Here is a 25,474-nt window from a genome sequence, read left to right as displayed (position 1 = left end):
TGGGCCCCAGTTAGTCAAGTGCAAACTCTCAGACTATGTGCCATATTTCTAGAAAGAAGAGCTTGACCACCTCAGGAGGGATGAAGACATCTCTTTTCAACAGGTCATGTCTGACCCAAAAACACGTCCAATTGTCTATGAATCCTATGTTATTCTGCGGGCACTACTTCCATATATTCCATTCCATTCCATCTACAGACATCCAGCAGGGAGGGGACCAGAGCATATTACAGTGTCTGACATCGTACTTGGACAGTATATTGTTACACGTACAGACACTGCTGCCTTTCTGCATGAATAGTCGCTCTCGTGGGTGATTGCTGTTGTACACATATACGGTGTAAAAGCACAGACAAGAATCCGTCATTGTTTTGTTGGTTTCTCCCACACAGGTAGTAATCTTTGCAGAAAAACCTATGCCAGGTGGACTATGAAGCACCTATGCATGTTACTATAGCCTATACGTGTTATTATAGCCTTAACACATGCATTGTCCGTGCAAGAATCATCAGTGTTCAGCATTCGTCTTATACTGTTGCAGACCCCCTGAATTGGCAGTGTTCGACTAAGTCGTGTAAATACTGACTGGGGATTAGCACTAGTGCTACTGCTGCCTTCATGTTCGTCTGCACGGTGTTAACCCCATTATGTTCATGCAGCGGACATCGGTACTGTTGGCACAACCGCCACCATTAATGACACAGCACGGTCAGGCATGCCAACAGTTCCAACATTAAGCAATAGTGTCTGTGTTGCTGCCGCATGCATTATTTGTGATGGTGTGGTGCTTACACTGTGGATGTCACATATCCATATGTAAACATTTGCTTGCCGTCGCCTATCCAATGTGTCCGCTGTGCTGAATGTCTGCTAGACAAGCGCCAACATGAATGCTGGCGGTGAGTGTATGATTAATCCAGGATGCAGGTGGGACTACACTCTGCGATGTGTTTGCAGTAGTCTAATGCTTGTGCAACTTGCTCTTATAGCTGCCATGCCACTGAGCTAATGAGGTCTTCCACTGTGTGAAATAATTTTAGCTGAGGTCAGTGGCTTTTCCTGCAGCCGATCTGGACCTTTGTTATCAACACGGTGGGGTTTTATGAGATCCCCAAAGTGACATCTTCGATGATGCAGTGTCGAGAGACCGACTTAAGAAAGAACATCTCCGGTTACCTACCGTAACCTCGGTTCCCTGAAATTAGGGAATGAGACACTGCGTGCGCTGCCATGTTACATAGCTCAGAGTCTTTGTCAGATGCACACTGCTTCAGACCAAAGATTCTGAGGCAATGGCGTTCAGTACTGCCTTAGAATGCCACTGGACCCCAAACTATTCACCCACAATATAACACAACTTTCGATCAAATTCTAACCCACAAAATTACATAAGTCTTCTATGATTCAATTTCACTTTACCAACTTACATCTTCGATGATGCAGTGTCCCGTTCCCTCCTTTCATGGAAGCGCCATTCACATAGTTTTCCATTAAATTACATTATATTCGTCCCGAATCATTGTTAATGTACATAATGATTTCATATATATATATATATGTATTGATTAGATAATCATGCAGTGTTCTAAAATAGAAGCAAATAAAGTGTGAGAGTACACATACAATATCAATAATCTATGTATGTAATTTTAATGCTATGGCCTTGTGTACTGTAGATATTTAAAGATGGCCATCTTTAAGCATGACTGTTGAAATGAAATGGTAATACTTAACAGTAAGAGTCCATTTGTAATATAAATGAAAGCTGTAGAAGTATTGTCCCTAGTGTGTTCATTTCAACATTTACTATTATTAATAGGCTACATTTTTAAATTTTAAAGTTTCTTTTTTTTAACATTAGTAAACTATGAAATAACTTTAATGATAAATATAATAATTAATATGTTTAATTATTTACAAAGTTCAGTACTGCTACTGCTTTTTTACAAATAGTCAAGCACTGTTTTAGTTTTCGTTTAGTATCCATTTTAAAAACTATCGGTTGATTAATCAGTATCGACCAGTGTGGTCCAACTTAGCTATCGGTATCGGTAAAATCCACTATCAGTCGACCTCTACACAGTATTTAGATTCAAGGGTATGTAAACTTTTGTACATGATAATTTTTATAAATTCAGTTATTATTTTTTTCTTGTAGAGTAAATATAAACTTCTGTTATGTGAAATAGCTTATTCAGGACAGTACCAAATAAAAATAGCATGCAATTTTCATGATACCTCTTATTTTGTTAACATTATGAACATATTTGCATATGTAAACTTGTGAGCACAACTGTAGGTGTCTTTCCACAGAATGTTTAATGCTGCTCAGAGGTGGCATAAATGCATTTAAACAGCAATTACAACTGTATATTTTGATACTAGGGGCTAAGGTGGGTGGGTTTATGCAGCATTGTGTCTTTACACTGAATTTTGAGAAGGCACATAGCAGCCTTAACTTGGCTGTGTAAAGAAACTAGTTTAAAATTTAGTTTTCTCAATTTTATGCTGCTGTGTTGCAATTGCATCTACAGTATGATACCTAAAAAGCTTTGTCTTGTCCATATGGCTCAAAAAAAAAAAAAAAAAAAAAAAAAATCTGTATAATTCAAAATGATGTGGTGATGTGTGAATGGTTTCCACAGAACTTGAGCTTCTTCCAACATAATTGTGCTTTGGCAATAAAACATTTTGAAGAGTTAAAAATGTATATACTTCTGCGATGGCTTTCGGGAAGTGTGTAACCTCACTTTCTGCACACGCTGAAAGGCTGACCAGTCTTGCCACTCCATTTGCATGTGTTTGCATTCGTAATTTCCTGCATCACGGGCAGCTTTAGTGTTAAATGCGACAGCCTGCTAACAGAGATTGCGACCAGTGGTGCCGTCATGTTTAGACAGCAGTGAGGAGTGAGTCATCGCTCACATGCTGATCCAAATAGCTCTGTTGCACACATACCAACACAGACACACATGGAGCCAACATAACTCTTGTCTGATAGTGTATCTCAGATAAGCACTTGTATATCCATGTAGTTTAGACTGTGTCATTGCAGCCCTATTTACGTTTTCATTCATGCAGTTATGAGTCCCTGAAGGCCAGGGGTAATGAGATCAGTTTTTCACACAAGCAGGGGTTTGATTGACTCTGAATATCCCTTTTATGAGATCCAGGTACCTACGGTCTCTCTGCTGGAAACTGCCTCTGCCTCTACTGATGACCCTTCTGGCATCATCTGTTTCAGGACACTTTGTTTTGTGTCACAGAGGTGCAAGATGCAGATTACAATAACTAGTAGGGATAGAAATCAAGAACATATACTGTACTTTTTAAATTGTATGTGAATCAGAAGACATGTATACAGTGGTAAACTGGAGTATGCCACTTTGGTGTCACATGTTGTCATCACATTGACTATGATTACACATACATCGATATTCCAATATGATTCAGAATTCGTCCGTACTCTAATTAGTACTGATTCATAGGTAACACCTTACAATAAGGTTCCATTAGTTAATGCATTAAGTAAGGAATTGACGATGGGCTGTTGAGTTATTAGAAAATAAAGCACACCCAAGGTGGTGATGCGGCCGTTATACCTTGTGTGTGCATTATTTACTAATAACCACTTATAGTACGGTTTCCACACCATAAGATATTGTTCAGATTATATGTATTTCAAGACATTCATCAGGTTTTTGTCCTTAAAATGCTCTTGTTCAGAAGGATTTTTCTAACTCATCTCATCCTACACTCGTTGCTAATTCTAACATTTAATTTTAGACCTATTAACAGAGGCTTGAGCCATTGATAGTAATGCAGTTATCAGAGAGAGAAAAAGAGAGGGAGAAAGATTAAACGTGTGTGAATTACCTGAGTCTGTGCATCTCTCAATAGTGTTTGGCAGTAGCATCTCTACTAATAGCGAAACTGTACGTTCAACTACAAAAAGTCGCTAAACTATTTAACTATTGGCACGTGTATGTTTGGTTCTTTTGCTTTTGGAAGCACTGAAATCATTTGGTGAAGTGATGATGGACATGTAATGCGGTCAAGACTTGCCTGGAGCTACTTTAGCCATGCATTTGCCTCAAAATAATTGCACACCTTAGAATGTTCATCAACCTTTCAGATTCAAGCATTCAACAGCCCTGTAGTATAATTAAAATGAACTAACAATGAGCAATATTTGCTACAGTATTTATTAATCTTTGTTAATATTAGTTATTAAAAATAAAACAGGTCCATTAAATAATATTAACAGATAACTTTTTTTATTTTAATAATGTATTAGTAAATGATAAAATTAACATTAACTATAATTAATAAATGCTTTGGAATTATTTTTAATTGTTAGTTTATGTTAATGAATGTAGTTAACTAATGTTAAAAAATGGTTTAAGACAGTATTCTGATTCCTAACTGATTGCTAATATCAAAATAGTTTTGAAAATTCTACAAATATAGTATAGTTTTTTGTCTAGTAGTAACTGGTAGATGTGGCAAATATTTTAGAATAATCAGTGACTTTTTTTGTTGAGACTTTTGGATGTTTCCTTGCCTGCTGCTTGATAAGACAGCTCAAGATAGTCACTAGTGAAGGACATGTGACTGGCTGCATTATTATGTTATTATGTATGATGGTTTATGAGTTCCTGCGGATCCAGGGTGATTGGTCACATGACATTTATGGCACAATTGATTGGCTCATAAAAACCTGTAGCCCAGAACTAAGCACCCATGACCAAATCCCTCTGAGTTTTAGCTACTTTGTTGCTTAAATGCTTATTTTTTCGCTATGTTGTGCTCTACTGGGTTTCTCTCATCCCCTTAATTTCACTCTATTTTTCTCTTCCATGTGCATCCCTAATTTGCCATCACATTTTCCAATTTTCTATTTCCCCTACTGTTGCTTTTGTGTTTATGTATGTGTCTCATCGGCTTGTATATAATCCTGCTGCAAATTGCGTGAAGCAAGCATTTTACTGTCAGAGGTTTAATGCAGTGACACCAAACGTGCATATTTGTGTGTGTGTGTGTGTGTGTGTGTGTGTGTGTGTGTGTGTGTGTGTGTGTGTCAGAGAAGAGAGCATGCCTGCACTGTCAGTTGCATTGGCCTCTTAAAGAGACACCTCCGCTTTTCTGCTGTCTCTCTCTGCAGTGCCGCCCTCTCTCCTAATCTCTCACTCACCTACTTTCTCTGTCTCTCTCTCTCTCATTGCGGTTCATCTTTATGCAGATCTTGTGTTCTTTCAGCCTGCATGTCTGTGTGTGTGTGTGTGTGTGGTGGGATGGACTCAGAGCAGATTCATGTCATGCTATCAGTGAGTCAGAATATTAGAGTCTACGTTTGCCATTGAGACCGGCCTCCAGTTTGAGGCTTATCTAACTAAAACAGGAGGAAGACATCAAAGAGTGGACTGGTATTCTGGAAGTCACATATCGGAGAGACTAGTTTGTGTGTGGTTTGTTTCAGATTCATGCCTGTCAATAACACTGTTTATTTTTTTCTAGGCTAGTTTGGGGACTTTGTCTGTCATGCAAGACCTGAGGAGCGAATCGGAACGTCTCAACGAGGTCAAGGGTCATTTGGAAATTGCCTTACTGGAGAAACACTTCCTACGTGAGTACTGGAAAGCTTTTTTCTGTGCATGTAATATATGTATGATATATATAGATTATAAAGCTGAACAAAAGTTGGGATGCCCTTTATATATATGCACAGTGTTTCATTCATACCTACAGGTTATACAGTAGTAAGACTGGGTTCAGCATGGGTTGTATACCATAACAAAAATTTACCACGATATGATATCATCCTTTTCAGTACCTGACCCAGTGTGCTGCACGAATGTGAATGAGAAGTTAGCACTGTAGCTTACTTCCACTGTTTATTTTAATTTGTATGATTTATGAAGCCTTTTCTATATGACCATTATTCTAAAAAATACTTTTGGCTAGGGGCTTGAAATTAAAAATGGCTTGTGGCAAAAATGCAGCTGGAAATTAAAAAAAGAAAAAAAAATGCACTTGATATTTAACATTTTGTAGAGAAAATGCCACCATTCCGAATTCCTTAAGTTTGGTTTTAGAACTATCGCAAACCAAGGTGGAGACAGAGAGTTAGGTATAAGATGAAGTATTAACAGAATGGATTGGTAATGAAACTGGAGAATATAAAGTCACTGAGGGAGAATGCACAGAGTTTAGGTACTTGTATAGAGGGGAGACAACAAAGGGGAAATCACAGGAGGAAGGTCGGGATATCTGAGGGCAGAGAAAACACAAGTTAGTGGAGAGGAGTCTGGGAACTGTTCCGTAGAGTGAACGGTAGACCGGACGCCGGAGTACTGGCGTGATGAGGGCTTTGTAGTGGAGTGATTGCTGGGTTCAGTTGCAGGTGATCAGTCCTCTGGTGATTGGGATCGGGAGTGATTGGGACCAGGTGCAGGTGATGATTGAGGTGGCGGTGACGGTGAATCCCTGACACTACCCCCTCCTCCAGGGGCGGCTCCTGACACCCTGATGCGACGACGAGGGCGACCTCAGCCTCTGGGTGCGGGACGATTTGGATGGACTCGATGGAATTCCTCCAGCAGCATGGGATCCAGGATGTCATCCCGGGCCACCCAGGAACGCTCCTCTGGTCCATACCCCTCCCAGTCGACAAGGTATTCAAGCCGGGCACCCCGTTGCCTTGATTCCAGGATGTCTTTGACATGGTATACGGAGGGCTGATCGACGATCTCCGGAGGAGGTGGTTCCTGTGGTTCTGGGGTGTCTGGAGTGGCAGGAGAGAAGGGTTTTAGTAGTGACACATGGAAAGTGGAGTGAATTCGGTACCTGGCGGGTAGGTGTAGCCTGTAGGTGACTTCGTTGATCTGCCTCTTGACCGTGAACGGACCAATGTAGCGGGGACTCAGAGACGGAGACGCAGATCCCGATATGCATGATAGGGCATCAGCCTTGCAATTCCGTTTTCCAGGGCGGTAGGTGATTTGGAAATTGAAGCGGGTGAAGAATAGGGCCCAGTGGGCCTGCCAGGGATGAAGTTTTTTGGCATCACGGAAGGTATTGGTGGTTCTTATGATCAGTGATAACTGTGAATGGGTGTTTAGCTCCCTCCAGCCAATGCTGCCATTCCTCCAGAGCGAGCTTGATGGCCAACAACTCCCGGTTCCCGATGTCGTAGTTCTGCTCTGCTGGGGTCAGTTTCTTGAAAAGTAGGCGCAAGGTTGGAGGCGTGGAGGCTCACCGAACTACTTCAACAACATGGCTCCCACTCCGGTGGTGGAGGCGTCCACTTCTACCACAAATGGGGCCTCAGGATCCGGGTGGTGAACGATGGGATCCATGCTAAAGGCCTTCTTGAGTGCCTGGAAGGCTTCGTGGGCGTTGGAACTCCAGCACAGGGACATGGGCTTTCCTCGAAGTAAGGAGGTTTATGGAGCCGTATGCTGACTGAAACCCTGAATGAAACCTCGGTAGAAATGAGCAAATCCTAAGAACCTCTGGAGCTCCTTTATCGACTGAGGAACGGGCCACTTAGTAATGGCAGTTAACTTCCCCTGGTCCATCTGGATACCTTCTGGGCTGATGTTGTAGCCGAGGAACTGTACCGTGGAGCGGTGGAACTCACATTTCTCCAGCTTAAGGAACAGATGGTGTTGTCTGAGCTTTTGCAGAACTTGCTTCACGTGGTGGCGATGGTCGGCCAGGTTCCGGGAATAGATGAGGATATCATCGATGTATAGTATCACTGACTTGTGAAGGAATTCCAGGAACACCTCGTACATGAATCCTTGGAATACTGAGGGGGCGTTGGCAAGACCATACGGCATAACGCAGTACTCGTAGTGCCCGGAAGGGGTAGTGAAGGTCGTCTTCCACTCGTCACCTTCTTGGATGCGAACGAGGTTATAGGCGCTCCGCAGGTCCAGCTTGGAGAAGATGTGGGCTCCACGGAGTTCCTCAAGTTCGGTAGGGACCAGGGGAAGTCGATATGGGAGTTTGATCATCTGGGAGTTCAGAGCTATGTAGTCTATGCAGGGCCGCAAGCCCCCGTCCTTCTTGCCCACAAAGAAGAAGCTTAAGGCAGCAGGTGAGCTGGATGGCCGGATGAATCCCTGATTAAGAGCCTTCTGGATGTATTCCTCCATAGCCTTGCGCTCCGGGATGGACAACGCGTACATTCTACCCTTGGGGAGTTTCGCTTCAGGCAGCAGGTCGATGGCACAGTCCCATGGCCGATGAGGTGGTAAATGGGTGGCTGCCTGCTTGCTGAATACATCCTGGAACGCCACATAATCAGATGGGATCGTCGGAGCCACACTCGGCTCAGGACTCTCTATGAGCGTGGAAGCAACCTGACAGACCGGTGACTGGAGTGGCGGACGTGGAAGGGCAGTGAGACAGTGTTGGTGGCAGAACTGGCTCCAGCGAATAATCTCACTTGAATCCCATCTGATCTTTGGAGAATGTTGAATGAGCCAGTGGCGTCCCAGGATGATATCCACGGTCGGTCCCTCCAGTACCAGGAAGTAAATTTCTTCTTCATGGAAGAGCCCGACTTTGAGGATTATAGGAGCTGCCTGAAACCTCACCTGCCCACATCCTAACAGTTTTCCACGAATAGTCTCCACTCGAAGCTCCTGGGCATGTCGACAGAAAGGCAACTGGAGACGACTTAGGAGGCTGTGCGAGATGAAGAGGAGCCAGAGTCGACCAGGGCTGAAACAACAACAGAGCAGGCTGGGGTGAATAGTTGGAATGACATGGTGGGAAACGTGGAAATCACTGGGTCATACTGAATGGTACTCACTGTAGGAAGTGGGGGCTTGACAGGGCAGGTTCGGATGACATGGTCTGGTGCGGCACAATAGAGGCAGAGTCCAGCCGCGAGCCTGTGATTGCATTCATCTGAAGATAATTGAGTAGAATCCACTTGCATGGGCTCAGGTACTGGAGGGCTGCTGGCGGGAGAGCCAGACTGGTGAGCGGCTTCGGCGATGTGGCAGGCGGCTAGGTGTTGTGAAATGCGGTTGGCTTTCAACATGAAGCTCTCCAGTCCAATGGAATCCTCATAAATCTCCATTTGAGCATGGATGTGGGTATTTAGTCCTTGACGATGTGAAGGCAGAGAAAACACAAGTTTGTGGAGAGGAGTCTGGCAACTGTTCCGTAGAGTGAACGGTAGACCGGATGCCGGAGTACTGGCGTGATGAGGGCTTTATAGTGGAGAGTGATTGCTGGGTGCAGGTGATCAGTACTCCGGTGATTGGGATCGGGAGTGATTGGGACCAGGTGCAGGTGATGATTGAGGTGGCGGTGACGGTGAATCCCTGACAATTACGCTTGATATATTTCATAATATTTTATTCTAGGGCTGTCTCTTTGAACAGAAGGATTTGTTCAGAATTTCATTTAATGAATTCAGTAGAGCTTTTGTCATAAATTGATGAGATTTTCATGAAAGAAAAATACCTTTATAAAAATGTCCCTGAAAATCAGTTCCAGAGGTCAAATATTTAATATAAACATCTTTTTATTACATCAGTCTGGATTCTTATTGGATGAGCCACATTTATAACTGAGTTTTGAAGAAGTTTTGAACACTCTGGTTTGTTCTTGTATGTCTCTTCTTTGAGTTTTCATGTAGGTAAAGTATGTTAGTCTTTAGTTTTGTGAATGGCTGCAATACTTTTTTAACTATTCTAGATATATGTATCATTATACATCATGGTGTGTTGAAGGTTTACTGTGGTGACAAACTTTTAGCAGATAAATTGTAACCTCTGTATCATAACAGTGGGGCTGTGTTAATGTGGTCATTTTACCACATGGCTTGTTTACACTAAAAAAGTTGTGCCACATTTATTGGTGCAAACAAATGACAAATGTTACCTAATTCTGGACTGAATCGCCTGATCACCCTGAGTATGTGGATGTGTGAGAGAAAAATAACTTTTGGTACTTGTGTATGGATGTTGTTGAACGTTTGCAATCTTTTTATGTGACAGAATGTTAGTTTTATGATAGTAAAACTTAAAACACCTACACTCTGGGGACAAAATGTTCTTGCTGCAGTTCCCATGAGAAAAACTGCTTCATAATGGAACTAAATAATGTCTATTAAAGGGATAATTCAGCCAAAAATGTAGTTTGTCATTTGCTCTGACTTTGTTCTGGTGAAAAAATTTAAACTGAAGCATTTTAAGCTTGAAAAGAGAGATGTAAAAGCAGGAAAAAAAAATCAAAAATAAATAAATAAATAAGTCATCCACACGACTCTGTATATCAAGCCTTCTGAAATCTTCATTGTGAGGAACAAACCAAATTGAACTTATTCAATGATACTCCTCCTGTCTAGTGAACTGCTGCTCACTAAATGAAATCAAAATCAAGATGATTCTGAAAACGTAATCTATTTTGTGAACTGGATCAACTGATTCACCGAAAAGATCTGACTGAATGAATCATTCACAAGTGCACACTCAAAATGTGTACCTTAAATATATATATATATATATATACATACACTGTATATACGGTATATACTGGTGGTTGCCAGTAATTTACCTTAAACAAATATGGTAGCAACATTTTTTAAAAACATTTTTAAACATGTTTTGCAGACTTAAATCCACATATTTTAATAATTGATTTAATGTTAATATAACATCCTACTGAAGTACTAATATATGTTTTGTACCATTGTAATACTCTGATAACCACCAAAAACTGAAAATAACAAGAAAGTCATGATGGGTCAAAGCTCATCACAAGTAGCTTTTCCACAAGCTGAGAAGGTAAACACTAATATATGGAAGGTGCACAGTGTCATTCACACAAATATTAAACACCATCATGATAACACACATGATATTGAAATCATGCAATAAACATTAATTTAACATTAGATGCAAGATAAAATCCTAATGTACACAACTGACAAGAAAAAAACTAAGAAGAAACATAGTTCATGTTCACATATCAATGAAAAAAAAAATCAAATGTGAAGTGTCATGCAGGGAATTCTGGAAATGTCAATTGCCAGTTTTTCACTGTAAATTATACAATGGCTTGTTCTTTTTCACATCCAAAAACTGTAATTATAAAAGTATTTTACATTTTATTTTATATTTTTACTTAAATGTAATTACAGTTATTCACTGTATATAGTACGGAAAGGTACTGTTAACCAGTTAACATGTTTTTTCTGTAGAAATTTACAGTCTTTTACTGTTAAAATCACAAAAATGTTTTAGTGTAAGGGTATATACAATATAATTAGCTCAGTATAAAAACAATAGTTAATAGGCAGCCTATTGTGTACATGACTGCTACAGTAAACATCAGTAAGCCTAAGCGTGTCACTGTCAGCATCATTGTGTACATGACTGCTACAGTAAACATCAGAATGACATATGAACAGCAACTGAAGGTCATTAGTGAATGACATAGTCACAATCAAATGTTATATAAGCCTAAGCGTGTCACTGTCAGCAGACTCCCACACACAGGCGAACCCATACATGAGCTCTACTGAGGGAGTGAGACAGCACACACAAGCTACAGGAAAATGAATGGGGAGAGAGATATAAAATATGAAGCAGGAAAGGGATTACGGAGTGAAGCAGCTGGAGCATCGGGAGAAGCAGTGTTATAGTCATGTCTGTAAGCTCTGATGTGTATCCTTCCAGAGATGTAGCACATATATGTGAATGGGAGAAATTTTAACACTAGAAATTACAGCGCTGTAGTATTACCTCACTAAAAAGAGCCAATCGCTGTTAAGATCAAATTTAGAGTTTGTTTGCTCTTGAATACACATGAGATTAGCTGGACCAGATCATAGTTTTTATGTGATTTGTGCTAAAGATATAAGAGCTGTATTTATTTGACTAGAACATTCACAAAATGAAAGGAACTTACATCATTTCAGTTCATGCATTCCCTGGGAACTCAAACCATGACATTGGCAGTGCCCTTCTGGACTGCTTGAGCTACAGGATGTAATAATATACCTGACAATGACAGTAGGCTTTCTGAAGTAAGACTTGGCATGATGTGTCTTAAGCCATCATTTTTTGATTGAACCCAAGTTTGCATTGAATTGAACATGAATGAGATTTGAGCGCTGCTGAGGACAAGATTTTCTTAAATATTGGACTGTTCATCACACAAAGCTATCGCTTCTTAAAATGTAGAATCCTATGGCCTGCTTTTACTATGCTTTTATTGTGCTTTTCTGTCATTTCTGGACTTTGATAGTGCAAATCACTTTTTTTTTCCCTTAGGAAATTCTTCTATTATGTTTCATGGACAAGAAAATCATGGGTTTCCTTTCCTCTTGTCCTTCTCCTCCTGTTCATTCAACTAAGTACATTTATATTTTACATTGATGCATTTTACTATCCAAAGTGACTTGCATTCAGTTGAATCCATCTTGCTGTTGCTAGCATCATGATCTATCAGTTAGGCTCACGATGTTATTGATGGGAGTGTGTGTGGAACAGATGCTGAGTTTGACACTCTGCTGACATCAATTCCCACCTATGACTGAGAGTCTATTTTAAGAGTGTGTGTTTATCCCGTGTGTTCCCGTCTTATGTCTCTGACCCATTTAACACTGCATTACAGTCATTGCAGAGTAGTTTTGCTGACATCACAGACATTTCCTGTTACACTTTTGTCTTAATTTTTCTAGAACTTAGAAATATACACAATACATTTAAGTTTAAATATGCATTGTTTAACTTGATAGTTAATAATTTCAATTGTGAATTTCCTTTTTTTCCTTTTTTTATTTTTGGAGGGGGATTATGGCTTTGATAAGTGACCTACAAAAAGGTAGATTCAATGTATTGTCAGACTTTTGAACCTCACTTTATATATAATGGTTTTCTGATGTGATTTATAGACATGATTGATTCATGGCAGCATGTGTGTGTCTGTTGCAGTGTCATAGTTATATGTCAGTTAGGGTTAAGTAATGAGATTAAGAGATGAAAAGTTCATTGCCTTCTCTCTGGCAGCACACACTGAAAACCCACAAAACCCACACATGATAATACTGATTCAACCATATAAATTGGACATATTTCAGTTTAAGCTGTATTATGTGAAAATGGACTACATTTAAGCTGAGTGCTAAGCTTCAGAGTTGAAATGTTTATCAGAACTGCACATTGTTTAGGTTTCTATTTTTCCATCAAAGTGCATGGAAGCTCAATTGTCTGGGACACAAAAGAAAATCCAAAGATATATTTGAGGCCTGGGTTTTGAAAACTACTCTTCACAATATTCATAACATAAGTGGGAATAAGTGTTACATAACAGTTCCTAATGAATACACATTAGATCTGAGGATTCCTTTTCCTGCATTATTTACTCTCAATCTCCCAGCTTAACAGCAGACTGCTCTAAATGAGCTATTCTCTTTACTATTATTTATATCCCATGTTTTCTGTCTCATATTTCCCTTTCCTCCCTCCGCACAGTAGACATCATGTTTTGTTAGGTTTCCAGAAAGAAACTAGAACAGGCGATAAACATCATTTATAGTTTTTGCCAAAATTGTTTAATGTGTAGTTTAAATCACAATCACAAACAAATTTTGTTTTAAATAAAATAAGGCCAACCACATATCAGTAGTGATAAACACGTAATTTGTTTTGCATTATTTGTGCTGCAGACATTGTTGATGAAAATTGTACAATTACTTTTCTAAGCAGTCAGACTTACAGTTTTCAACTTGCAGACAATAAAATGGACTAACCTGAAAGAGAGACCCAAGTCACATGTAGATTTCATAATATGAATAATCCCTAGCAACCACTTAGAACCTCCTAGTAACCACATAATAATGCACTAGCAACATTTCAGAACACCTTAACAACCACATTCCAAAACCTGTCAATAGCCGAATATGTTAGTATAGTCATGGGTGCTAGTTTTGTATGGGCAAACACCTCACACATTTCTTTAGTAATGTAAAAACTGTAATGTAAAATAAAGCATCATTTGTTGCTTGTCAGATTTGTCTCTTCATTGTGGCCTTGACTTATAATTAGTATGACAGTGGTGCCGCTGGCAGGAACTGTGACAGCCTGTAAAATATCAGCTGAAGAGCGGGACAGAATTAGGCCAGTGAGTGGGCCAACATTGATCCAGAGCTCTTTACACAGAAGAGAATAAAATAGCAGAAAGAGAAATGGATGTTAAAAGGGAATAATATATGAAAATGACTTTCATTATACCTCTAAAAACTCTAGTCTTGGTAATTTGCCCCCCTGGAAGCACCCCACACATTATAATGATAAATGCCAGCAGAAGTCTGGTGATTCAGATGGCCTCATCCTGCTGGGGTTTGCTGCTATATACAGAAACAATGTGCCAATGTCATTTCCCTCAGTACTCCTCCAATTGTGTTCCTCCTAAACTCTGAGAGACTGTCTCTTATTTACTACACCCACACCCTCTACCTCTCCTCCACTTTCTCTTCTTTTCAGGCAGGTTACTATGCGACAGAGGCATTCAGTTAGGGGTTTATTGTTGCTCTGAAAGGCTGCCGCTGACTCAGAGAGAGAAAGCTTATGTTTCCTCTCAGAGGAACGAGATGTTCACTGCTGTGAAAGGCAGCACACATCACAGTACAACAATAAGCCAACCATGTCTCAACCCAAGGCTTGCAAAACCAAGAACAGTGTCTCAAAGATCTCACCATGAATAATTAAAGATGATGGCGGAATAGTTCATTTAATCGTTTATCATAGTTTACTAGAATATTGTTGCTTTGGCATTAAGAATTTCACTTAATAATGATCTCATCAACCTTAAAAATGGATAATGTCTCAATAACAATCTCTAAAACAACGTCTTCAAGTGACTGCCTAGACTCCCTAGTACCCAGACTCAAAACAATGCCAAACTCCTAAAAGACCTAAACTAATATCTAATACTCCCCACAGCCTCTTAAGGCCCAAAGCCACTTCCGTACCAGAACTCCTCAGACTGAGACCAATTTGAGACTCCCAAAGACTCAAACTATTACCAAAACTCCCTAAAAACCTAGACTAATACCAGATTCTTTACGACCCAAACCAGTACCAGGCCCCTCAAGGCCCAGAGCCACTCTAGTACCAGACCCCCTAAGACTTAGCCTATTTCAGACTCTCAAAAACTCTAAAGGCAGCTAAAATCCAGACTAATATCAGTCCCACTAAGATCCAGATGAATTCCAGGCTTCCCTAAAGCCCAGTGCCACAACAATAACAGGACCTCCCGCAAGACTCAGACAATGGCAGATCAATAACTGTTTGCCTAAGACCGAGGCCAATACTGGACCTCCAAACATCAGACTTAGACCAATACCACACCCCATTAGACTAGGTCCCAAACTAATACCAAACAGCCCAGGAGCCAGGCAAAAAGAAAAACCCCTAAGTGCCAAGACCCAACACCATAATTCAAACCCAAAAATACAAGACCTGTTGATCCAACACCGGTAGTAAAAAAGAGAGAAAATGCTGATGTTTAAAACACATGGAAACTTTGTAAGGTGGCTCAGTTGCCCTTCTGATCTCAGATCCAAACCAAAAAAATTTAATTAAATAAAATCATCATAGATGGACCAAGACAACAATATTTGATCTTTGTTTAATAAAATAATGTAGCACAAAAATAAAGCAATGGTCATCTAATGCTAGCTTTTGTTAATATTAACGTAGAAAAATGATGATTGATATGGTTATTGGTACTTGGTTAAAAAAATTGGAACTGGATCTTCTGCCCCTCTGAGGTACAATTGTAAAACAATATCAAAGTTAAATTGATACTCTTTCCTATTATAAAATACTCACTAATTCATCAACACCTGTCACAGTCATGGACTTTCTGTTCCTTTTGTGTCATCCTTATTTGGTCATGTTCCGTTCCTTGTTTTGTTAATTGATTAATCCCCACCTGTTTCCATTCCCCTCATTACTTTCCTTGTGTTTAAACGATTATTGGGATTTGTGTTTGGCTGTGCCCTTCTGATGTTGGATGTTTCATGTTCGATTATTGGGATTTGTGTTTGGATATGCCCCTTTCTCCTGTGAATCATTAAAAGAACTCTTTATATATATCTCTCTCTCTTCGTGCGCTTTACTTAGCACACCAAACGCGTGTGACAGAATAGCCGACCGTTTACAGTTTAGCGGCGTTTTTTTTTTTCTTTTCGTGTTTTTTTTTTTGTGTTTGTTTGGCCCCTCTCGGAATGGAGATCCCAGGCGTCCGACTCCTATGCCTGGAGCAACTAGACCGTTCGCTGGAGGACCATACCAGGGACTTTTTCGATCTGGCGTGCCTTACTGAACTTCCCGGACCGCGCGCTGCTCAGTGCGTTTTACTATGCTGGCCTGAGCGAGCGGTGTAAGGCACGCCTCCCAGCGAACGGTCCCAGAGATTTTTCGCCGCGTTTCGTGGAGTGGGTGCTGGAGCAAACGGATCTCCATTCACCGTCTGCCCCCGCATGAGGAGGAGATCTCCAGCCCCACTCCCACCCTAGAGACCAGCCAGCCATCACCCCGCTGCACGGAGCTAGAGACCAGAGCCCGAGCCTATTGTCGACAGGGAGGAGGAACTCGAGCGAGCGCGACTGACCAGGTGTGTGAGCCGGCAACCCCGTGCGTCGTGGGACGTTTGGTGGAGATCGAGGGCGTGGAGGAGCGCCCCGCCCACACTCCCTGCGACTGAGGGTGAGCTGCATGTGGATTCTGGGAAGTATACAGAAGAAATTATGGATCTAATAGACTGTTTTGGGGAGGTTATTCCTGATCCTTCTGTTCCTTCGCTGTTCTGTCCAGCCCTGATCCTTCTGTGTTCCCTCCCACCTCCCTCTCCCGCCTCCTCTTCGACCTGTCCAGTTCCTCTGCTCCTCTTCCGCTGGTGCCGCCCAGCAAGCGGAGCGACCCTCGACTCCTGTTTCTCTCCGCTGGTTCCGCCCAGCCCTGACCCTCCTGTTTCCCCGCTGGTTCCGTCCAGCCCTGACCCTCCTGTTTCTCCGCTGGTTCCGCCCCAGCCCTGATTCTTCTGTTCTCCGCTGGTTCCGTCCAGCCCTGACCCTCCTGTTTCTTTCTCCGCTGGTTCCGCCGCCCAGCCCTGATTCTCTGTTTTTTTTCCGCTGGTTCCGTCCACAATGATCCTTCTGTGTTCCCCACCATCCTCCCTCTCCCCGCCTCCTCTTCGACCTGTCAGTTCCTCTGCTCCCTCTTCCGCTGGTTCCAGCCCTGATCCTCCTGTTTCTCCCATGGTTCCGCCCAGCCCTGACCCTCCTGTTTCTCCGCTGGTTTCCGTCCAGACCTGATGATCCTTCTGTGTTCCCTCCCATCCTCCCTCTCCCTCGCCTCCTCTTAGACCTGTCAGTTCCTCTGCTCCTCTTCCGCTGGTCCGCCCAGTCCAGATCCTTCTGTCTTTCCTCCCACCCCCCCCTCTCTCTCATCGTCCTAGACCAGTCAGTTCCTCGTCCTCATCCCCCGCTGGTGCCAGTCAGTCCCGCAGCTCACCCTCAGTCCGCGCCATCCTGGGCGCGGAGTTTCGCGCAGGACTTCCAGTCACCACTCCACCTGGGCGTGTGGATTCCCTGCCTCCGCCTCCAGCCTCCGAGTCCTGGACTCCTCCTCGGTCCTTCAACCCGGCGGCTCCGCCTTGGCTCCTAGCTCCCTCGTCTCCACCGTGGCCCGGCATCCCACCTGCTCCACCGTCTTCACCCGGGGCTCCCTCGTCCCTCCGGCTCCACCTTGGTCAGTCGTCGACCATCCGCCGCCTCGGGACTCCATTCCTCTGGGCTTCGCCTCGTCGCTCCATCCCTCCGGCTCTGTCAGGCTCCTCCTTCCCTTCGGCTCCACCTCCATCCTCAGTCACTCCGGCTCTCCGCAGCGGTCTTTTTTCCGGTGCCCCGCCTCCGCCTTGGTCGCCTGAGCCTTCTGCTCCGCCTTGGCCCTCCGGATCCTCGGGGTCACCCTGGCTCTGCGGTTGCTCGGCTCCGTCTTGGACTTCCTATGCCATCGGCTCAGTCTCCGTCAGTCGGCCCCCTGGTGTTGTCGGCCCCTCCTCCACCATGGCTCCTCCCACCGTCGACTCCACCATGGGCCGCTTTCCTGGCTGGCCTCTGGATATCCATATGGCTCCTACTGCTCCGGGCTCCTCCATGGCTCCTCCCTCCATCCACTCCACCCTGGTACCATGCTCCATGCTCCTTCTCCATTGCCTGCCCCTTGCCTGCCCCACGCCCACCTCCTGAACCTCCACCCTCCCTCCGCTGGACTATCTCTTTCGGTGCGAGGACGCACCGTTCCGGGAGGGGGCGAACTGTCACAGTCATGGACTTTCTGTTCCTTTTGTGTCATCCTTATTTGGTCATGTTCCGTTCCTTGTTTTGTTAATTGATTAATCCCCACCTGTTTCCATTCCCCTCATTACTTTCCTTGTGTTTAAAAACCCTGTCTGTTCAGTGTCCTTGTGTCGGCTATTGATGTTTGGATGTTTCATGTTCGATTATTGGGATTTGTGTTTGGCTGTGCCCTTCTCTCCTGTGAATCATTAAAAGAACTCTTTATATATATCTTCTTCCTCGTGCGCTTTACTTAGCAACATTACTCAACCTAAGTCATTATTCCTAATGGTGCAACACTATTTGAGCATGCAAATTATGAATGGAAAAAAATTCAAATGGATCCATTTTTAACAACAGCCTGGTCAACATTACTCAACCTAAGTCATGCAAATGTCAGGACTGAATTACATGACCATGTTGAGTTTGGTAACGTCACTGTATAGTCTTTGTGTTAGTACATGGCTCTATTTCAAACAACATGCTGCTCAGTGTTGTGAAAAAGACCTTACAGAATGTGAGCAAAGTGCCAGAATGGGCCAATGGCTTTCTCTGGTGAAAACAGCATTTTTCCCATATGTGCGTAATCCACCTGCAGGTTTTAGATGTAGTCCGCTGAGCTGCATTTTATGATTGTTGTCGTAAGAGTTGTAGTAGGCATTAGTGAATGCACACCTACATAATCTATTGCACAACACGGCAAAACAGGCCACAAGTATTTGGTGCACCAAGATGCAAAGACAAACCTCAAGGAGCCTTTTGTTTGTGGATTTAGAAAATCACTGGGTGCTTGATAACTGAAAGCTACTTTACTTCGATTGGACATGAGATCTTAATGTATGGAGGCCTTTTCTCTCAGATATGGAGTTCTTCTGCAATGGAATCACAGATGACCTTAAAAGCAACCTCAGTAAGTGGCTAACACTATTTTAGCCAAGCTATTATTTTGCACAAAAATGAAAATTCTGTCTAATTCACCCTCAAGTCAAATGAGCAATTCTGAAGACTGCTGGCTGCTCTTTTCCATAAAATTAATGAATGGAGACTGAGGCTTTTAAGTTTAAACAATGAACAAACACCATATAATACATATCATATACAGCAGACATGGAATTTTGTGTACAAGTATTATAGATTAATTTTAAGATACATTTATAGTGCTTTTAATTTAATTATTAAACATTCATAGTAATTGAATGAAAGACCAGCAATGCAGTGCAAATTCTCTTTTTGTATTTCACAGAGGAAAGAAAGTCAAAGTTTGGAATGGTGAGTAAGTGACCGAATTTTCATTTGTGTATGTACTGTTGCTGCTTTAAGTTTTCAAACCTGTATTATTAATTCCGTATCTGGAGTGGTATTTAGCTTTCATTGCTTTTTAAACGTTTAGTGTTTAGGATAATTAATGTACTTGTCCTGTGGCATCTACACATTTTAACACACTGGCTGAGGGTTTGATGGTGTGTTGTGACAACACTAAAGCAGGTCATGCCCAAAGATATAGTGCCATGATGCAATGAAGTGTGACAGTATGACCAGAACAGCAAACCAGGTCACTGGTCAATGGTAATTACACAAGCAGAGACCGAATGAGGGAAGAATTGATAGCATTAGTAGAACATTTGTTCTGAGCTAACAGAGAGTTTGTTAGCTGTTAGCTGTGTTGCTAGTATTTCTCCAGGGCAGGCTCATTCATCTCTGCCATGCTCTTAATAGGTTTACATGAATTGTTGCCATGCTTAGTAAAAGTACATGTAAGCTTCCTAAGACCAGCAACCTACAGTACAAGTGACCGCTTGTGAACTTTGCTTCAGGTTGTGTTTTAGGTCGGTCAGTTCTTCTCTGGGCAATTGATTTTTTGGTGGTAGGCCTTTGATAGCATGCCCACAGTTATTTATATATACATATAAACATCAGTTTATGACATCATCAGTTTGAGTAGTTGCTGTCTTTACATGTTGGCCAAAACAGTGTTTTTCCTGTCTAAGTGGGCATTTCTTTAGAGGAATAAGCTTTAATCCATACTTTATGCTGATGGTCAGACATGGGATGGGACTCAAAAACAGGCCGGGACCTACTCAACACAGCATTTTTTTATTTTTTTTATTTTTATTAATATAATTATGTAACTCATCCAATTCATTGCGAGTGTGAAAAGAGAGCCCACCCAAAGGCTATTCTGATTGGCTGTGACTTGTGGTAGATTTTGTCGAGTCTTGTAGCTATGTTGTGTTGCTTCACAATAGAAAATAAGAGACTTGGTCAGGAAATAAGAGGCTTGGACTAAAATCAAAAAGCCATATGTTTGAATCCCAGAAAAAGAGTATTTATCTAAAACAGAAGTAACTGGATGGATTTTATTTGCATTTGTTTCAGAAATATACTGACTTTATTAACTAAACCTGAGCAGTACTTTGATATTAATGTAACATCCCTTGCCCACTATGTTTGGTTTGCCTAGACAGCAGCAGAAGTGAGATGGGACAGTTGGATGCAGGGAGAGATAAATAGCTCACGGATCTGCTTAGAAAAAGTTATTTGTTAGAAAAAAATTTCAATTAAAATGGTGAGGAGAAATGAGATTAGGAGGAATCCTAAAAAAAGTCAGGATCCACCACTATATAAATGGGTTGGCCTTAGAATATCGCAATTTTTTTCCCCTTTAAGTTTTTGTGTAATTGCTTTATATTTAAATGTTTGAGAACAACATAGATACTGTCAGTGGAGCTCTCAGAGTAATTTTCAGTGTCTTTATGTATTGTTCTTCCAATACCCATAATGTTCCAGTGTGAAACCATTAGCAGAGGAAGTCAGTGAGGTTTTATTCAGGAATGGATGGATGGGGATGGATACATAAAATGACCTCACAGCCTCACACGGTTAGGCCGGTTTGAGTGTGTGTAACAGCTCTGAGAGCTCCTGAATCTTTTATAAGATCTGAACAGAATAATGTTTTACATTAAATTAGTTTGTGTGTATCTGTGCTATTAATTTATCACGGTGCACTGACTCAGAATTTGAGGTACACATTGACAGTTTGTCATTTTCCTTTATTCTGGGTAAATATTGTTTGTTTATTGTATATTTTAAGATGCTGCAAATGATGACATTTTCTTGAATTTTAATTATAAACTAGCGTTAGAAGACAAACACGTACAGTACTTCTTAGCTATATATATAAAAAAAACTATTTTTTTTATTCAGTGCAATTTAAGTGAACTGCTTCCAGATTGCTAAGAGATAATAATAGACATTATGATATTAAAGAGAGGATACTGAGTGCACATTAATGTTTGTACTAAATAAACGCAATGCTTTAATATTCCAGCGACAAGCACTTTGTTTCCTTTTTCATTTATTTTCAAGATCTGTGGTAAATTAGCCAATGAAGCTTTCATTATGGCTTATAGTCATGCACAATCATATTTGACTTAATACCTTTTAACACTATAGAAAGCACATAACCAGTAACTGAGATTATCATATCATATTTTGACACAAAGTTTATCTTGTCCAGATGCAAAGCTGCAGAAATTTTCCTAATGTATAATTTCCTGTCACTTGTCAAATATTGTTGCCATGGCTGTCTAGGGCAAAAACTCTGATTAACCTTGACAGATACCTTTTATCATGTTTTGCACCATTTGCATCTGGTTAGGACATGGTAATTATGATGTTTACATTAATGCAAATGCATATCATTCATATTAAATGAGTAAACAGCAAGATGACTGCATTTACTAATGCAATATGTTTTATGACCAATGCTAACTTCTATTAAAATAATAATTAAAAGATGTGCCAGTTATCATGAAGTTCAGTTTTCCTTGGCCTAGTTTTATAAAGTCATGTCACATTTTATATGAGTGCACAGACTGTGTAGTTGTTATCTTAAATTAACAGATAAATTTGTGATGCTCTTATGTGTTAAGAAATTCAGAGAACAGTGCATCATGGGAATTGACCCCTTCATGCTGTTTGCTCATTTAGAAAACTCTTTGGTCATATTATTATTATTATTATTATTATTATTATTTTGAACATGTACCATAGAAATACAAGGGTATTCAATGAAGTATGATAATCATTCAGTACCACTTAATGGTTAGTTCAAACAAAAATGAAAAAAATTGTCATCATTTACTCATCTTCATTTTGTTCTAAACCCATAAGTCTTTTGTTATTCTTTGGAACACAAATAAAGATAGTTTTTAAGAAACCAAAGAGATTTCTGTACATCCATTAAGGTCTTAAAGGCTCCAAAAATGTCATAAAAACAAACCATGTAATGGTTTAATTCAGATTTTGGGTGCGAAAACAAAAATTCTTATTTTTTAAAATATCTTCACTTTTGCACGTTCAGCTTAATGCATGCCTGTTTTTGGAGTCATAAATCTCTTTCGGGTTTTATTTAAAATGTCTTCATTTGTGTTCCGAAAATGAATGAAAGCCTTATGGGTTTGGAACAATGTGAGAGTGAATAAATGATGACACAATTTTAATTTTTGGGTGAACTAACCCTGTTCGTTATTTCCAAGATATCATTACTGTACCACAGTAACAGTCACATTTTCTAAGGGCTGTTGTAAACGTAGATGAAAAATTTATATATTCTGTCAAATTTCAACCTATCCATAATGTATATATATATATATATATATTTAGTTTAATCTCCTGTGACTAAAATACAATGAGTACTCATGAAATACATAAGGAAAGAATGATTCATATCTGTTTATCTGTCTGGTGCTTGTGTGGTCATTCTGAAATTGCTTTGTTGTGCAGGATTGAAAACTATCAGCACTTCAGTAGATCACTTCACTTCGGTTATTGGTGCCTGATGGCGACTACTTCTATCTGTGGGGGTGATGTGAAACTACTGACATAGAGAGAGATTGTGAGGCACATTGTGAAGGGCTATTATTACGGATAGAGAAAAAGAGTGATGGGAGAGGGAGAACCAAAAAGATACAGAGACAGAGGGGCATATAAATTTCATGACCTTCCCAGAATTCTTACCATGACTGGCTTCATGTTGCTTATCATTTCCATTATAAGAAACTGTTGCTAATTTATACTCTGTGGTAAAATTAAACAAGTAACTAGAGCCCTTTCTTTATTGTTAATACAGTAAAAGTTAAAGGCTGCTGTTGAAGAGCATTTCAATTGTAAATTTTGATTTTTAAAACAAATTGTTTTATGATGCTGTCTAAGGTAGCTGCTGAGTGCTTATGTAAACAGTATACAGTGAGGCAGCTCAGTAGTTTTTTAAACACTGGGGTGTGACTATCTGGCAACATTTTTGGTCTATGTTAGACAAAGATATGCTGTAACCCAGCTATTCTCCCTGTTATATGTTGCTTCCTGTTAGGCACAATAGGCTGGTACATTTGACACTCTCCTCGTGAGACCGATCTCTTTCCTTGTGCATGCACGCTGGTGTCCTTTTGTGTCCAGGAGGGGAATGTGGATGTGAGCCACAGGACCTGCAGTCCTGACTGCAGAGCACGCATGACGCCACTGATGGGCCAGGATGCCGGGCCGCTATTCCCCTCAAGTGCCGTGGGCCAGGGAAGAAGAGCTGCTGGGGTGAACCAGTCATCCCTCGCCCCAGACCAGTGAGAAAGAAGTGCGTCAGGCCACCAGTCCCCGTCCCTTACCTGGACCTCTCCTATCTGAACACTGCCCTTCTTTCATGATTCTCCAGCACAACGAGGACACCAAAACCCCCTTTATTTTGGACACTCCTTCCCCTTGGACACTTTATTCCCTGCTTTGGACATTTTATGTTTTATTTCTGTTAAATAAAAACCTCTCTGAGGCCTGACACCACACCTACTTTGTCTGTAGTTTGCTCTTCCTGCCACACGTCATAAAACATAAATTGCTGCTTGAAAGTTTTATATTTCTGCATAAATTTGACCCAAAACATCTGATGCAATGGCCATTCTGATAGTCTATCAAGCCAAAACAATAAAGGAGCTGCCTGAGGGTAGTTCTGAGCCAGGGTTAATGCAGGAACTGTGCAAGCAACCGACTTCACTCTATGAGCAACTAAGGTCACAGCGCAGGCCCTCGTCCTCAAGAAACGACATCTCTGGCTCAACCTTACTGAGATGAGGGATGCCAACAAGGATATCATTCTCAATACCCCATCTTGCATTCTTGACACCCCTATCTCGCAGGCTGGCCTTTTCAGTGGAGGGGACTTTGCCCAGTAGTTCTCGGCAGTCCAGAAGCAGACAGAGGCCATCAAGCACATCTTGCCCTGGTGTGATACTGCTGCCACCAAGCAACCATTGACTGGCCTCCAGTCTGTTCATCATCGAGGGCATCCCCCTGCAGTTCCTACTTCTGCCCTGGTGCAGGCTGCCATGACAACTCAGCCACAACATCAAGCCACACGCACGAAGGCTACGCAGCCCATGCCCCAGGCAGCCGTTAAAACCTGCAAGCAGACAATGAAGCAGCCCTGACATTCACCAAGGTTGTGGAGGTTGCCCTTCCCATCCATATCCTCAACTATCTTGACGACTGGCTCATTTATAGCTCAATCTCAAAATGTGTTGTGTGAACACTCCCCTTGTGCAGAGCATCTCTTTTCTCAGTATGGAGTTTAACTCTTTCAACATGACAATGCGGCTCACAAATGGGCATGCTCAGTTGGTGCTGAACTGCCTGAACTCGTTCAGGGGGAAAACAGCGGTTCCACTGAAACAGTTTGAGAGGCTTCTGGGACATATGGCATATGGTAACACAGCTCAGATTGCTGCATATGAGACCGCTTCAGCACTGGCTACATGGCCGAATCATGCTCGATCTACTCTTATGGAATCAGATGCAGTTCAAGTTACTGCACACCATTCATGTCCATACATGCTCTCAAAACAGTTTACTGTCATTGCAGAATAGAGACTCCACCCCCAGGTGGTCCAGCTAATAAGGAATCGATTTGGGGACGCTCAGGTTGACCCGTTTGCCATGAGTCCTCCCATTGCCAGCTCTTTTACTCCTTGACTGAGAGGACCCTCGGCATGGACGCACTGGCACACAGCTGGCCCGGGGGCCTGCGCAAATATGCGTTTCTCCAAATGA

General features: G+C 41.6%; 1 protein-coding gene across 3 annotated transcripts in view; it reads left to right on the top strand.

Moving 5' to 3' along the window:
- The window catches only part of LOC109051663 (GRAM domain-containing protein 4-like), a 60,830-nt gene that overhangs the window by 12,855 nt on the left and 22,501 nt on the right, over nucleotides 1-25,474 (top strand). For 2 of the 3 annotated variants that reach the window (XM_042744701.1, XM_042744707.1), the window contains exon 3: nucleotides 5,518-5,626. In XM_042744701.1, coding sequence (XP_042600635.1) covers nucleotides 5,518-5,626 — 109 coding nt within the window. Of the gene's footprint in view, nucleotides 1-5,221; nucleotides 5,427-5,517; nucleotides 5,627-25,474 lie in introns of those variants that run through there. The other variant, XM_042744713.1, reaches the window with a different exon arrangement.

This window comes from Cyprinus carpio, chromosome A4 (assembly GCF_018340385.1).
Source record: "Cyprinus carpio isolate SPL01 chromosome A4, ASM1834038v1, whole genome shotgun sequence".
Taxonomy (NCBI): domain Eukaryota; kingdom Metazoa; phylum Chordata; class Actinopteri; order Cypriniformes; family Cyprinidae; genus Cyprinus; species Cyprinus carpio.
The sequence above is the reverse complement of the archived record's forward strand: the minus strand, read 5'-3'. Positions and strand labels throughout refer to the sequence as shown.